Genomic DNA, 14,040 nt, shown 5'->3' on the forward strand with positions numbered 1-14,040 from the left:
AGTGGCCACCCTCAGCAAGTTTGCTGATGATACGAAGTTGGGAGGATTGGCTGACACGCCTGAAGGCTGTGCTGCCATTCAGCGAGACCTGGACAGGCTGGAGAGCTGGGCAGTAAGAAACCGGATGAGGTTCAACAAAAGCAAGTGTAGGGTCTTACACCTAGGGAGGAATAATTGCATGCACCAATACAGGCTGGGGGATGAGCTGCTGGAGAGGAGCTCTGCAGAGAGGGACCTGGGTGTCCTGGTGGATGACAGGTTGGCCATGAGCCAGCAGTGTGCCCTGGTGGCCAAAAAGACCAATGGCATTCTGGGGTGCGTTAAGAAGAGCATGTCCAGCAGGTCGAGGGAGGTGATCCTCCCCCTCTACTCTGTCCTAGTAAGGCCTTATCTGGAGTACTGTGTCGAGTTCTGGGCTCCCCAGTACAAAAAAGACAGGGATCTCTTGGAAAGAGTCCAGCGGAGGGCCTCAAAGATGGTGAAGGGCCTGGAGCATCTCCCCTGTGAAGAAAGGCTAAGTGAACTGGGTCTGTTTAGCCTTGAGAAAAGACGACTGAGAGGGGACCTGATCCAGGTTTATAAATATCTGAGGTGTGGCGGCCATAGCGGTGAGGCCAGTCTCTTTTCAGTGGTACGTGGAGACAGGATGAGGGGAAACAGACATAAGCTGCAGCACAGGAAGTTTCGCACAAATGTGCGTAGGAACTTCTTTACAGTGAGGGTGACGGAGCACTGGAACAGGCTGCCCAGGGAGGTTGTGGAGTCTCCTTCTCTGGAGATATTCAAGTCTCGCCTGGACGCCTACCTGTGCGACGTGGTGTAGGGAACCTGCTTTGGCAGGGGGGTTGGTCTCGATAATCTCTAGAGGTCCCTTCCAACCCCTACAATTCTGTGATTCTGTGAAGTGTTGCTACTGTGGAGACATTTGAAGCAGAATAAAGTCCCTAGGTAGAATTCATCTTGGTTACGTCAGTCTCCTGTTACAATCTTTTTCTGTTTTGTCTACTGAAGTAGAAAAGCTACTTTTTTATGAATCCAATTTAATAACTTCTGACATTGGTAGACAGGCTCATTAATTTCAGTTGAGAGTTGTATCAGGACATAGATCTTGAAGTTTAAACTTATTTTTCCAAAAATAGATTACATTCTTATTTCTTCATTATGACCTAACTTTAAGTCCCTTGAAACAGACTATTAACAAAATATTATCCTATCTCACAAAATAATACAGATAAAACTGAAATTCCACTCAACACTCACATGGCACTTTTCTTCTTCAAAGCACTTTAGAAAGACTGATTAAACATAACATTAATTAAACGACTACATTTTTTCTAAGTTCAACCTTCCAAAAGCTGTATTCTCAGCAGGGAGTAGGGAAGAGGATAGCAAGGGGCTAAAACAAGCTCAAGTAATCAGAAAACTTAGCCTGCAGGAATTAACTGAGGAATCACTTCCATTTGCAGATCTTTTTTAAGTTGTGCAGTGAAAAGATGACAGTGAAGTCTAAACAGAAGAAAGAAATCTGTTTGTGCTTTAAAGAGCTGGTTAATTATTTATGTTTGCGTGACTTAGGTCAAAAGGTTGGCAAACAACTCCTTTCTTTGCCTTTTCCAGTTTGCATGCCTGGTGAGGTGTGAACAAAAGGAATTTTAGAAGATTAACTTGAGTGCTTGTTCACATGGACTCCATTTATTCTGGATATAAAATCCAATCATAGGAGATGAACTTCCTTGGATTGTTCTTGGAAACAATGATGTCTGGTTCTGTCACTTCTGTTCCCAGCCAACTTGTAAAGCTAAGACTGTAAGGAAGAGTGGCCAAAGCTACCATACAAATCCTAAGTCTATAAGTTTGTAACAATTTACCTTAAAAAATGCTGCTTCCTCTGCTACTGAAGGCAGACAAACAGAAGCTCCTTGGTGAAAATTTTCCTCTTCCTGTGGACCCAGTAGTTGTTTGATGTACCAGGTCAGTGCATAATTACATAGGTCAAGCTAAACTGAATGGAACTGACTCATTTTTGTAGTCTCTATGTGGATGAGACAGTCAAAAAATCACCCTGCAAATCTTCCCAAATGTGCCTTCTGAAACCAGGGTGCAAGTCAGAGAATGTACCCTGAGCTGAGTTGCCTGAGTATGTTGGTTTGTTTGCTGAGTGACCTCTCTAGCACAAGAGAGTGGAGAGAAAATACTTCACTGTTACATGGATTAATATTCAAAATAGAAACCATTCATTATGCTGGGTGAGAGATGCAGTTAAGGAATAGAACATCTCTTTGGACACGGGACTCATAAATCCATTTTTGTTACAGTTCTCTCTGTTCTGCTCCAATATCTACTCTCACAAAAGCGATGTAGCTTCTCCAGAAATCCACTTTTCTGTGATAGCCTGTATCCCACCAGAAGGATGGTATTTGAGTGTTGTTAACTTGGATAAAGGAGGTAGAAATCTAATGGCTGTTCTCTACTTTCGGCATTAGCTCTGTTGGAACCAGCTGAAGCTGAAGTGTAGACAGTGTAGACATGCACAGTGTAGACACAGATCTAGCTTTTAAAGAATATATTGGATCAGGTATACTGTATGAATTAGCAGTTGGTTTCTGGCTTGCTAAAGAGCACTAGAAATTCTTTAATCTCCAGATCTCAAGATAAATTCCAATGAAAGACCTGCAGATCTGCTGTCTTACTGTGTAGGAGAAATGGAGAATATGAAGGTTTTCCATTGACAGAAGAGTAAAATCAATGTTAGGAGCAACAATAGATTAAAGGATAGCTGTCAAACATGGATTTGTGATGTACAAGAGGGACAACGCAGTGGTACAAGAGCAATAGCCTTTAAACACACCATTATTTTCAAGTCTAAAATCTATGCTTCTAAAGCTACCTAAAATTTTCTTTAGTTCAGAACATCAAAGAGCAGGAGTCTGGAGAGGATCTTGGGCATGAAAGGGCATGGAAAAAAAACAGGATCTAACTGAGCATCGATGTGGAGGTAGTTAAGCTGATCTGAGGAGAGAATAAAAAAGCCTGGCAGATAGAGGATGCGGATGTACATTGAAGTTTCAGATGCACAGGAGACAGCAAAGGAACGGGAAAGCTTAGTGGTTAAGAACCAAAGTGCTGAGGGGGTACAGTTCAAGTAAGAAAAACACTTGTCATTACAGAGAGAAAAGGCGACCCTGAGAAGATGAGTTGAAAGCAAGAATGATAAGCTAGAGGGAAGCAGGAAATATGTGAAATCAAAAAGTTAGGTTTCTAGAAGCAGAGAAGCTGAAGGAGGAAGGTAGCCAGATAAAATGCTGCTACGTGAAAGCAAATCTATCACAGATCATGGATCTGAGAAAGCAATTTGTTGAAAAGCTGTGATTGCATTTCACCCTGTTGTGATTTCCCATGGCACGTTCAGGGTGAAATTACGATAATGCTTCTCTTTTGTCTTTTTCCATTGCTACTGGCTTCTATACGTGTTACTCCTCCATCCTTGTTAAGGCAGTGCCCTTTGTCATTCTTAGTTCTCATGCCATCTCTTTCTCTTGGAAAAGTTAGAACATGCATTTCTAGTCTCTTTAAAAAGATAAAAGCTTCTATACTGGTTATTCTTTTAGATGTTTAATTCCTTTACAAGCAAATCTCAGTTGATGTTGCCAATACAGATATTGGTGGTTCACATACTTTCATCGCTCTATGACAGTTTGAAGGTTTCTTGCCTGAAACTATCAAAGATTAATGTTCTACTCCCTGTAGGGCTTTATATGCTGTACTACCTATGGCTGAATGTATTCTTGATGAAAAGATACTAAAAAAAGAAAACCAATGAATGGTACATCGCATACAATGCATCAGGGAGAGTATTGTTCCTCTTTGTTGTGGGCCATACTGAATACCAATCTTATATTTTGAAATCTTGCTGCCTTTCATCAAAAGTGGTGAAAAAGTGAAAAGCGCATATTGTGCTTCTGAGGTGAAGAGAGGATCTGAGAACTCCACCTGATACTTTGTTCTATCTCAGCAGTTGTGAACAAAGTGCACCTGGATTCTTGGTGGCACGGGATGTGTGTGTAGCAGTTTTACGTCTTCTGTCTTCTCCAAAATAATTTATTGTCAGAGTTTTCAAGTAAGTTCAGATAAACATTCAAGGAGGTAAAATTCAGCATTGTTCTATGGCTCAAAACACCCATTATCCCAAGTTAATTAGCAGGCCAGACTGAATGCGAAGCAGTTAAAGCAATGGCCGTGGCCCACTGCTCACTCAGACTAGTCTAAGTGACTGATTATCACTCATTCCTTTAGAAACAGTGGAACAGAGGTAATATTCTTAATAGGGAAAAATTCCAGTAAACTTCATCTCCTTTGGTCTGCTACCTTCATTGATGGCCTGACCGCTCTGCCATTACCCTTCATCTTCCAGGACTTGCTTCCACTTCTGACCCACAAAAAAAAATATAAGCTTTTGGCCCTAGGGCCCACTCTGCCAGCATTTCTTACCTCTTAACTTAGTTTGCCTTTAGAAGTTTTGGTTGTTTTTTCCCTAGATGTTTCACAGGCAGAAGATCTGCCTATAAAAACTGTCCTCTTAAATCGCATGTTATTCCTTAATGCTCTAATGCCTGGGGAATTCTTTTCCCTCTCTAGGCAGTCTGAGTCCAGAGTTTGCAACATACTATACCAAGCGTAACAGTTCTTTGTGGGCTCTCTATGCCTCCTTGGTTTGCTACGCCTCTCTCTTGCACTTCACTCTATTCCTGATTTTCAGTGCTCAGGACAGAGTGACGCACTGGAACAGCTTGCTGAAGGAGGCTGTGGATGCCTCGTTCCTGGAGGCATTCAAGGCCAGGCTGGATGTAGCTCCGGGCAGCCTGGTCTGGTGGTTGGTGACCCTGCACATAGCAGGGGGTTGGAACTGATGATCATTGTGGTCCTTTTCAACCCAGGCCATCCTATGATTCCATTCTATGACTTGAACGCAGGGGGCTTTTAGGCACTAAACCAGTGGTGGATGTCACTAGCAATTACACCTTAAAACAACAGTCTCTGGCAAGAGAAGCACTGTACACAAATCAACTATTTCTCAAATACTGTTGGAGATGTTTCTGCCCCTGCTGTCATGTGATGGATACATTCCAATTTATTAGACTGTCAGTGGAATACATGGACTCATTATCAAAATTTGTTCCATATGAATTAAATAGACAGTTTGGGTACATACATTAAATATTATTTGAAAGTAATAATAAAAGGTCTCCCGGTAGTCCTTCCATAAAAGCTATGCAATACTGAGGCTGAATAGTCTTAAAAACAGACATAGATGATAAAAATGCACAGAAACATGTATATCTGGAAATTTAAATAGAGCATGCATTAATAATCAATAGCACAGAATTTACATGTATTGTAACATACCAGTACCAATGGTTCTGGGAGAGGGTATCTGTAATGTTCCAGTATAATGTGGTGTTATTTTGCTAACTTTTATTATCTAGCTACAAGATGTGAATTCGTGAGTAAATCTGAAGGAGAAAAAATCATGATGTATTACTTACATTAGAGCAAGCTCTACCTCTAGGACAAGGATCTTAGTTTGAATTAATATCTGTTTGAGGTTTCTCATGTTTCCAATATATTAATTTTCCTACTCTTGTGCTTTCAAACCAGGAACCGTGCCACAACTATATCAAAACTGTGCCAATGTGTCGAAGTCATTTTTCAGAGATGAGTGAAAATGGAAATGAAGTCCTTGGGGTTACATCAGCAGTGAATTTATCTCAGGGCAGCATTAGGGGAATGATTCCAGAAGTGGAACCTTTTCTGCAATAATCTTGCTCTTGTTAAATCTACCAGAAGAATAGTTGGCTCTACTGATTTGCTGTGGAAACATAATTTTTCTTAGGACAGCTCTCAGTTTGACCCTATGAAAAGCAGAAAATTTCCCAAATTAAGGAATAGAAACGTGTACAAAGGCGCTAATGAGACCTTATCATGCAAAGAAAAGATGTTAGATTTGTATTGTTGATGCTTTTAGTAAGCAAACATTATCATCTCATATCTCAGTACATGCAGCTAGAGGAATCCTGCTCTCCAGATAGAACGGTGATGGAAGTTTTATCTTAGGAAAATAACTTAAGTTTGTAGAGTCAAATAAATACTGTTCCAAACACAAATGAGACAATTTCTTTCCTGTGACAGTGCCCCTAAATTATGAATATTTAACATCTTCCTTTCTTTACAAGTCAAATTGAACAAGTATGTGGTGTTTTTTTTTTTTCCCCTTGTCAAGCTGGTGGTTTAATCATATTATGTAAATCCTCTTCAACTGTATCAAATCAGTTTTGAGTCTTATGATATGTAATGTTGGTCAAATAAAAAATCAGTTCATTTGTAGATCAAAGCAGTTCTTTATGGACTCTGACAAAAATTAGCCATGTCATTTATTTTTACTACCATTCTTATACACATCCTCCTCTCTTCCCAGGGCCCTCACGAGTTCTCAGTTCAGGGAGGCTTCTTGAGCTACAAGTTGAAAATCTCAGCCCTCCTACTGGTAGAGCTATACAGAACTTGGCTGACATTACACAGCTACTGTCCATTACACATTTAAGTCAGGTTTTAGAAGATATTCTTAGTGTCAAAAGATGAATTCTGAATCCAAACAGCCTGGATATGTAACACGCAGTAATGCAAAACTCAAGGCTTTTTGTTGTTTTCAGCTGTGTTTGGCTGATAGAGCTGTAACTTTGCTTTTGTTGGCTGCGCTCAACCTCCGCTCTAAACTAACACAGGGTATTTTGTATAGGTAATGCTAGAAGTCATGACTCTTTTCTGCCACAGGCCTCCTGTGAAGCAGCAGAAACATAAACGAAATAAAAGAAGGTAAATGATAACTAAAAACTTGTGAATATTGTACAGTAATTATTAACTAACTAGATCTATAGTTTTAGAAAGCACGCTGATAGTGCAACAATTTGCTCTGCAATGTTTTCTACAATATATAGTAAAGACCTTAACTTTTATCTTGCATAGGGACTTAAACATTTGGACTAGATATTAGGAAGAAATTCTTTACTGTGAGGGTGGTGAGAAATGGAACAAGTTGCCCAAAGAAGTTGTGGATGCCCCCTCCTTGGAAACACTGAAGGCCAGGCTGGATGGGGCTTTGAGCAACCTGGTCTAGAGGGAGGTGTCTCTGGCTATAGCAGGGGGTTGGATCTAGATGATCTTAAAGATCCCTTCCAACCCAAACCATTCTATGATGTAACTCTGAGTTAAAGCAAAGTTGGTGCTTTTTCAGTCTAGGTTCAAATGTTTTGAATTATATTAATTACACTTCTTTTATCACTAAGGCATTCTTTTTCATCACACACATTTTCAAAGAAACAACAGTGTTCAAAATACTAAAATCACACAAAATAGGTTAACAATTACACTTCTCAATAGATTTTAATATTGTGTAAACAGTATCTTACATCTACCTCACCGCCAGCCAACCTCCCTCATCTTGTAGCTCTTTGGTTCTCACTTTCTGGTGACTGTATGAAACAACATTTTGAGCAGGGATTCCTGCTTATGCAGCAGACCGCTTTACCTGAACATACCTTGAGCAGCTCTGCTGGAGGTGTAAACACTGTAGCTGCCAATGCTGCATAAGGGATGTGGTACTGTCCCACAAGTTGTGCATCAGAGAGAGAAAGCCTGATCTGCTGGTGCAAAGTACCTAATATTGATTTGATCTTCTCAGGCCAAGTTTCATGTGTTCATGGCAGAAATATTAGAGCTGTTATTCCTTGGAGCAGCCATCCAGATTTTCTTATACCTCATGCTAAAGGATATAACCACTGGCTGCTAATGGAAGCATTGTGCTCTTCTGACAGAGGACTGAGACTGTGCACTTTACATAAGGTGGGATACCATAGGAGAAAGAAGGATTGATCTGTATGTGTGTGCAGAGCAAAGCAGAATCTCCCTGATCTTACTGATCTACTTGTGCTTACCCCTGGCCAGTGGTGGACACTGCGTTCAGCGGAGTAACAACTACAAAGAAACGTGGTTTGGGTTTGTTTGGATAGTTTGGAGGTGGGGCTTTTTTTGTACACACAAGCTAGATTTGGTATGTGCTGTAGACTGATGTAATCACTGAAAGTGATAAGTAACTATTAGTGTGTTCATGCTACATACAACAAACAGGTGCAGATGTAAAGAGTATTTCTGTTTATTCTTGAGCAGTGTTTCATATGTTCATAGGGCAAAAAGAAGTAATGGAGTTTGGGCAAACCATTGTTAAAAGAGAAAGTGGTTTTAACACCTGTACTACATCTGATGTTAACATGGTATTTCTGAGAAGCTAATAATGCAAATGACTGATTAAATACTAAGTGCAAAGAAATAGAAATGTTTGAAGATAGGATTTGTACCTAAATGGCATGTCGGTAAGATTCAAATCCTACTGTACACACTGTGTTGATAACATAATGGTTTTATAATCAGTAATACTTTTGCGTGATATAAATTGAGTAGTTTCTAAGATTCTCACCACAGAATCAACTCGATAGCTTCTAAGTTTAACATTACAGTACAAAGCTTGCGTCTCTGCTGTAAGCACTCTGTTCCAAATGACTATCCATATTCCTACCACAGCAGGCAAAATTGTGAAAAATGAAAATAATGTAGTATTTAATGGTAAATGATATGATTTTGCTCTTATCTTTGCTTTAAAATATGGACGTACACAATGAAACTTACAATTTCAGAATTAAGATCTTTAATAAGTACTCATACACTAATTTATCAGAACTTTTTAAAATTCTCCAAAAAATCTGATTAAATTATCATATTATATACAATAATCATACCTGATTATTTCATTCATAAAACACGATGTAGATTCGATTACTAATTAAATTTATTTTTTTCCTACTTTCCTGTTCTTTTCATTCTAAATGATGTGCTCTCATGATGATTGCTATATGCAAATTCCTAGCACAGCTGCACTGAAGATGACTCAGAGTTGTTTCACTGACCTAGCTACCACCTCATCAGGCCTTCATCCTCAGTGTTCTTGTCTTCCAACACAATGAAATCTGCCATTTTCCCTTGTCAGTAACACTGTAGAACTGCATGCAGCACCTCACATATCTCTGCTGGAAGGTTCTACGCCAGTGCCAACCTTGCCCCATAGTCATACTATGGCATACAATATATATAAATTCTCCAAACCTGCTCATGTGTCATTTTCACAAACACTGTATGACTTTCAGGAGTGATTTTGAGAAAACAATATTTGTTTGTTTAGACATGAAAAACATTACAGTAATCAGCAATATTTCTTTTTTGTGTCTTCAGTTAAACATGACATGACTTGGCAATCATAAAAATTACAGAATGGCCTGGGTTGAAAAGGACCGCATGATCATCTAGTTTCAACCCCCCTGCTATGTGCAGGGTTGCCAACCACCAGACCAGGCTGCCCAGAGCCACATCCAGCTTGGTCTTGAATGCCTCCAGGGATGGGGCATCCACAACCTCCTTGGGCAACCTGTTCCAGTGCATCACCACCCTCTGTGTGAAAAACTTTCTCCTAATATCTAACATAAACCTTCCTTGTCTCAGTTTAAAACCATTCCACCTTGTCCTATCACTATCCATTCACGTTATACATTGCTCCTGTCATTTTATATTTTAAGTTCTGGAAGTTAGGGCTATGTGAAACAGTTCCTTACAGAATGTCAGGAATATATGTCAGAAAGGCTTCCTTTCTTGTCAGTACCATGCATACAACTAAGGATGTGTGGAAAACTGCAGTGTCATCTCTGCACTGTGGTCATGCAGTGTAGTACTAAATAATCAGTAAAGTCACAGGAACACCAATAAACAAAGTGAAGATGTTGTATAGAATTAACCTTATGCAGTAAAACTGTTCCTTCAGAGAAGGCTTCTTCTAAAAAACAGCAGTTTCCTTGGCTTTTCTTTTAATGTAGTGATTTTAACAACCGATGCACATTTTATTTATAATTCCTTAAGTTATGAGTTGTGCAGTGGGAGATGAGCTCTGCAGGTGATGATATTCATACTGTCTTTATACATATACTGAGCTTTTATTATCATTGTTTCATTCTCATAAGAACATGATGTAGCCCATATCTGAAGTCTCCAACTCATGCGATATGGAAATATTAACAGAGGCCTTATGTGTGAAATGCTTGACCGTGCAATTGTATAAATGTGGCTTGCTCCAAAATAGTAACCAATAAGATTACATACGATGATGAAAATGGTGCTAATACAGTCTTGCATGTTTTCCCTGTACTTCTTCTCCGTCACCCTTTTTGACTGTATCTTCTGAATTCTCCCTTCGTTTTCTTCCAACAAAGGCAAATATGCCATGAGGGATCTGGTCCACCGACTGCCAGGCGCTAACAACAGCAACAGCTCAGCAAGCAAGGCCATGTCTGATGACACCGTTACTGCCATTTGCTGCACGCTGCATGAAGTCATCACTAAAAACATGGAGAATGCCAAGGCCTTACGAGACGCAGGCGGCATTGAGAAACTGGTTGGCATATCTAAGAGTAAAGGAGACAAGTATGTTTTGCAAATCCTCTTGCACCCTTTTTAACATCTCCAGTAGTTCTAACTAGTTCTTAATGTGTTTGCCTCCTCTCTGCAATCGTGAGTTGAATACTTTGGTTTCATCACAAATCATGTGCCCAGTGTGAAAGGTAACAAGAAACAATGGCAATAGCAAAAGCCTCTGCTGTAGCCTCTTTTTGAGGTACTATCAGTAGGCACGTGCACTGTAAGAAAGAGTAATTATCTCCACTAACTGCTACCTCAAAGCACTTCCAGAAGATCCTGGTAAACATTAGGGACCAGAGTTGTTGGACTGCACTGTACAGGGATCCCATGAAAGGAAGGGATGTTGCTGTAGTTCTCTTCCTGCTCCTCCTGCTCTGGCTGTACAGTCACTGTCCCTCTTCACCACACCCACGCTTTTCCCAGCCACTGTCTTGCTGGTAAGGTGGACTTTAGAAGAAAAATGGATCTGTCAACACCTTGCTTCCGAGAGAGCATTAGGATACCTGCAGGCTACTTGGTGAGGCTCTAAAACCAAAAAATCCTGCACACAACTGTGACATTTTCAGAGCAGCCATGGTTTCATCTTGTCCATTTTCCTATGTGCATGCTTTTCAGGAAGAGTTCACTCTTCATCCTTCTTTTGCCTAACTCAGCCTGATTCTCATATTTGTCAGCCTGCAGAAATATAATGCAATGGGGCTATGGCAGTTTGAATACAAAAAGCCTTTACTATAGTGTAGAAAACTTCCATCAATGCACCTGCTGGAAGCTGTCATCACAGCCTACTGCAGCATCGGAGCTCTAAGAGAGCCCCCACAAAACCAGGCCACAAAGTGAAGGAAAGATTTATGCACCCTACATTTGGGTTGAGAACTCCTATGATCAGAGCATTACCAATATAATTTAATCGTATTTCTTTTTCTCTGTTGTCACTCTTTTGTTTCATACCAAATTCATTACTGAAACACTCTCACATGCTGACTATAGAGGGCAAAAAGTAGTAGCATAACAAATGTGGGAGCTCCCATGTTCTGCTAATTCATTTACATTTGCACTATTTGTTATTATTAAATCTATTTGATTTTTTTATGCATTTTTGCTAGATCAAGTGTGCAGGTTGCAAACAGGTTCACATCATCTCTCATAAGCTGTGTCTCTCCTCAAAATAAAGCATTTGTCTACCTATTCATTATCTGGCAGAGACCATTAATAACCTGTTGAGTCTGGAATTTTCAGAATATCAAAGACAGTCTTAGGAGGACCTAAGAGTATAGTTCCCTAGGTATTTAGCCCAGGTACTGTTGAGTAATTATAAAATGCCTTCCAAAATAGTGATATTTGTCCTCATCCGAAGTACTTTGATCTGCAGTCAGATGTTCTTATTGTTACAGAAAACAAAACTATAGAACAAGAAAACCTGTCAACTCACAGTGATACTAATGCTCATTTTATTTTTCAACTTTAAGAAATGTTAGTATTGTTTACCATTGCTTTGGTTTGCTTTCTTGCAGATAACTCACTGTTTAAAAATCAGAATTGTTAGTTGTTGGACTGATAGGAAGTTCTTGTATTCTCATACAGTAAAAAACTTCAGTATGAATTTGTCTTTTCTGGGATGAAGCATCTGTTTCTGCAAGTGCAGGATCCTGGCCTGGCCATGCATCTTGGTGCAAGTGTAGAACACAAAAGTGTCAGTGCCACAGACTGGACTCACTAGCCTTTGGAATGTGCCCATGGTTGTCACACATTCCCAACATGAGACAGCAAGAGAGGACTGGCATTTACAATGTCGTATTGGCCACGCCCAGATCTTTACCTAGCTCCCATTTCTCCTCAGTATTCACATTACGATTGATGCATTTATGGCTACTCCATGGTTATTCCAAGCTACCAATGCCTCACTAGCCAGTGCAGCTGGGAGTACAATAAAAGCAACAATTCTCGATATTGTTTATCAAATTCCTATCTATTCATCAGTTACCCACTTATTACTGTATTCTTGATGAGAAATGGGGAAAAAAGAAAAAAAACAGTAGGTAAATGACTAGGAAAATACTGCATAAGATCATAGACTCAGTTATGCCATGAACATCATTATACCAGCTTTACTCTCAGCGTCCCAGTGGCCATTGTCAGAGGTCACAGCACACCACAGAACAGCTAAGAAGATTTGCTGCCCAAACCAGTAACATATGCTGCTGGTTTTCTGGTTTTCTTTTTGGTTTTGCAGTCCTCTGCCTTTTCTGAGTAAAACTTTAGTCTCCTCAGTGGCTGTCCCAAACCCAATCGTTCCTCACTTCAGACTTTGGCCTTTGCAAGATTAGAAAACCTTGTATTTTGCTGCTTTATACAAAGTACTGGTGCAGTATAGGAGCTTAAGTATGTAATGTATGCTCCCTTAATGGCCTGGGTTTTCTTCCCAGTCCCTTTCTTTTCAACTGTATTTCACTGAGCTAAATGTTCTTAGGGTTCTTCTGTTGTTTTAGGTGGAGATTTTTTTTATGTTTTGTTTAGATTTTAAACGTTACATTTCCCAAGAGGTATAAACGAATGAATGAAACAATAGTTTAGAACCTCTTTCAAAACCTGCTTGAAGAGATAGTTCATGTGAAGTTATTTGCAATTTTTAGCATAACATTAATAGCAGCCATCATTAATAGTATGTTAAGTGTAAGATGAAAATCTTAGTTGGGATTCCTGATGAAATTCACCATGTCTTTTATAATTAGTTGTATTTCTGCATCTGGACAGCCCTGCAGATTGAAGCACAGTGCTCACTACTCATCTAGAGTGTTTCTCCTGGCTGCTGCAGAGGAGCGCATAATGTCATTTATAGAGAAAGAAATTCTGGCTCTAAATTCTCCTGGATGCCAAAAGTTTTAGCCAGGACATTCTCTTAGATGTACATAATACCAGCCAGTTCCTCAACAGTGTTCCCGTTGCTGCCTCTCCCATTCCTTTTGCCGTGCTCTCAATATGAATCCTCACTCTCACTATGATGAGAAGTACACATTTTGCTCCTGACTGAATAATTAGTACTTAGTGCTTGCTTGTAAGAACATTGCTTTCTGAGATGCCAACAAAAGATCTTAATGTACACTGATAACAGAAATTCAGTTGTGGGTTTAAGATTGTAGTAATGCACTTGAAAATTAGGATGAATGGAGTCTGGAACCTCGCACTCTCTCACTTTTTTTTTATCTCTCTCTCTTTTCGATAGGCATTCGCCAAAAGTGGTGAAAGCAGCATCTCAGGTCCTCAATAGTATGTGGCAGTACAGAGACCTGAGAAGTCTCTACAAGAAGGTAAGGCTTGAGTTTTTTTCCAGATTTGTCATCTTTCATGTGATTATCTGAACTTGGATGCTGAGAGACTTTAGGGGCCAGAACTTTCATAAGAACTGAAAATTCACCTGGAGTTTAAAATTTTTCAGAGTTTGAGCTGTAGTTTTTTTTTTTTTCCCATTTCTAC

At 39.8% G+C, this 14,040-nt stretch overlaps 1 protein-coding gene across 1 annotated transcript in view; it reads left to right on the plus strand.

Moving 5' to 3' along the window:
* Positions 1-14,040, plus strand: part of CTNND2 (catenin delta 2) — a 607,095-nt gene that overhangs the window by 556,779 nt on the left and 36,276 nt on the right. Inside the window, exons 18-19 of the mRNA XM_019614298.2 lie at positions 10,365-10,575; positions 13,790-13,874. Of these exons, the coding sequence (XP_019469843.1) occupies positions 10,365-10,575; positions 13,790-13,874 (296 nt within the window). The remainder of the gene's footprint in view (positions 1-10,364; positions 10,576-13,789; positions 13,875-14,040) is intronic.

This window comes from Meleagris gallopavo, chromosome 3 (genome assembly GCF_000146605.3).
Source record: "Meleagris gallopavo isolate NT-WF06-2002-E0010 breed Aviagen turkey brand Nicholas breeding stock chromosome 3, Turkey_5.1, whole genome shotgun sequence".
Taxonomy (NCBI): domain Eukaryota; kingdom Metazoa; phylum Chordata; class Aves; order Galliformes; family Phasianidae; genus Meleagris; species Meleagris gallopavo.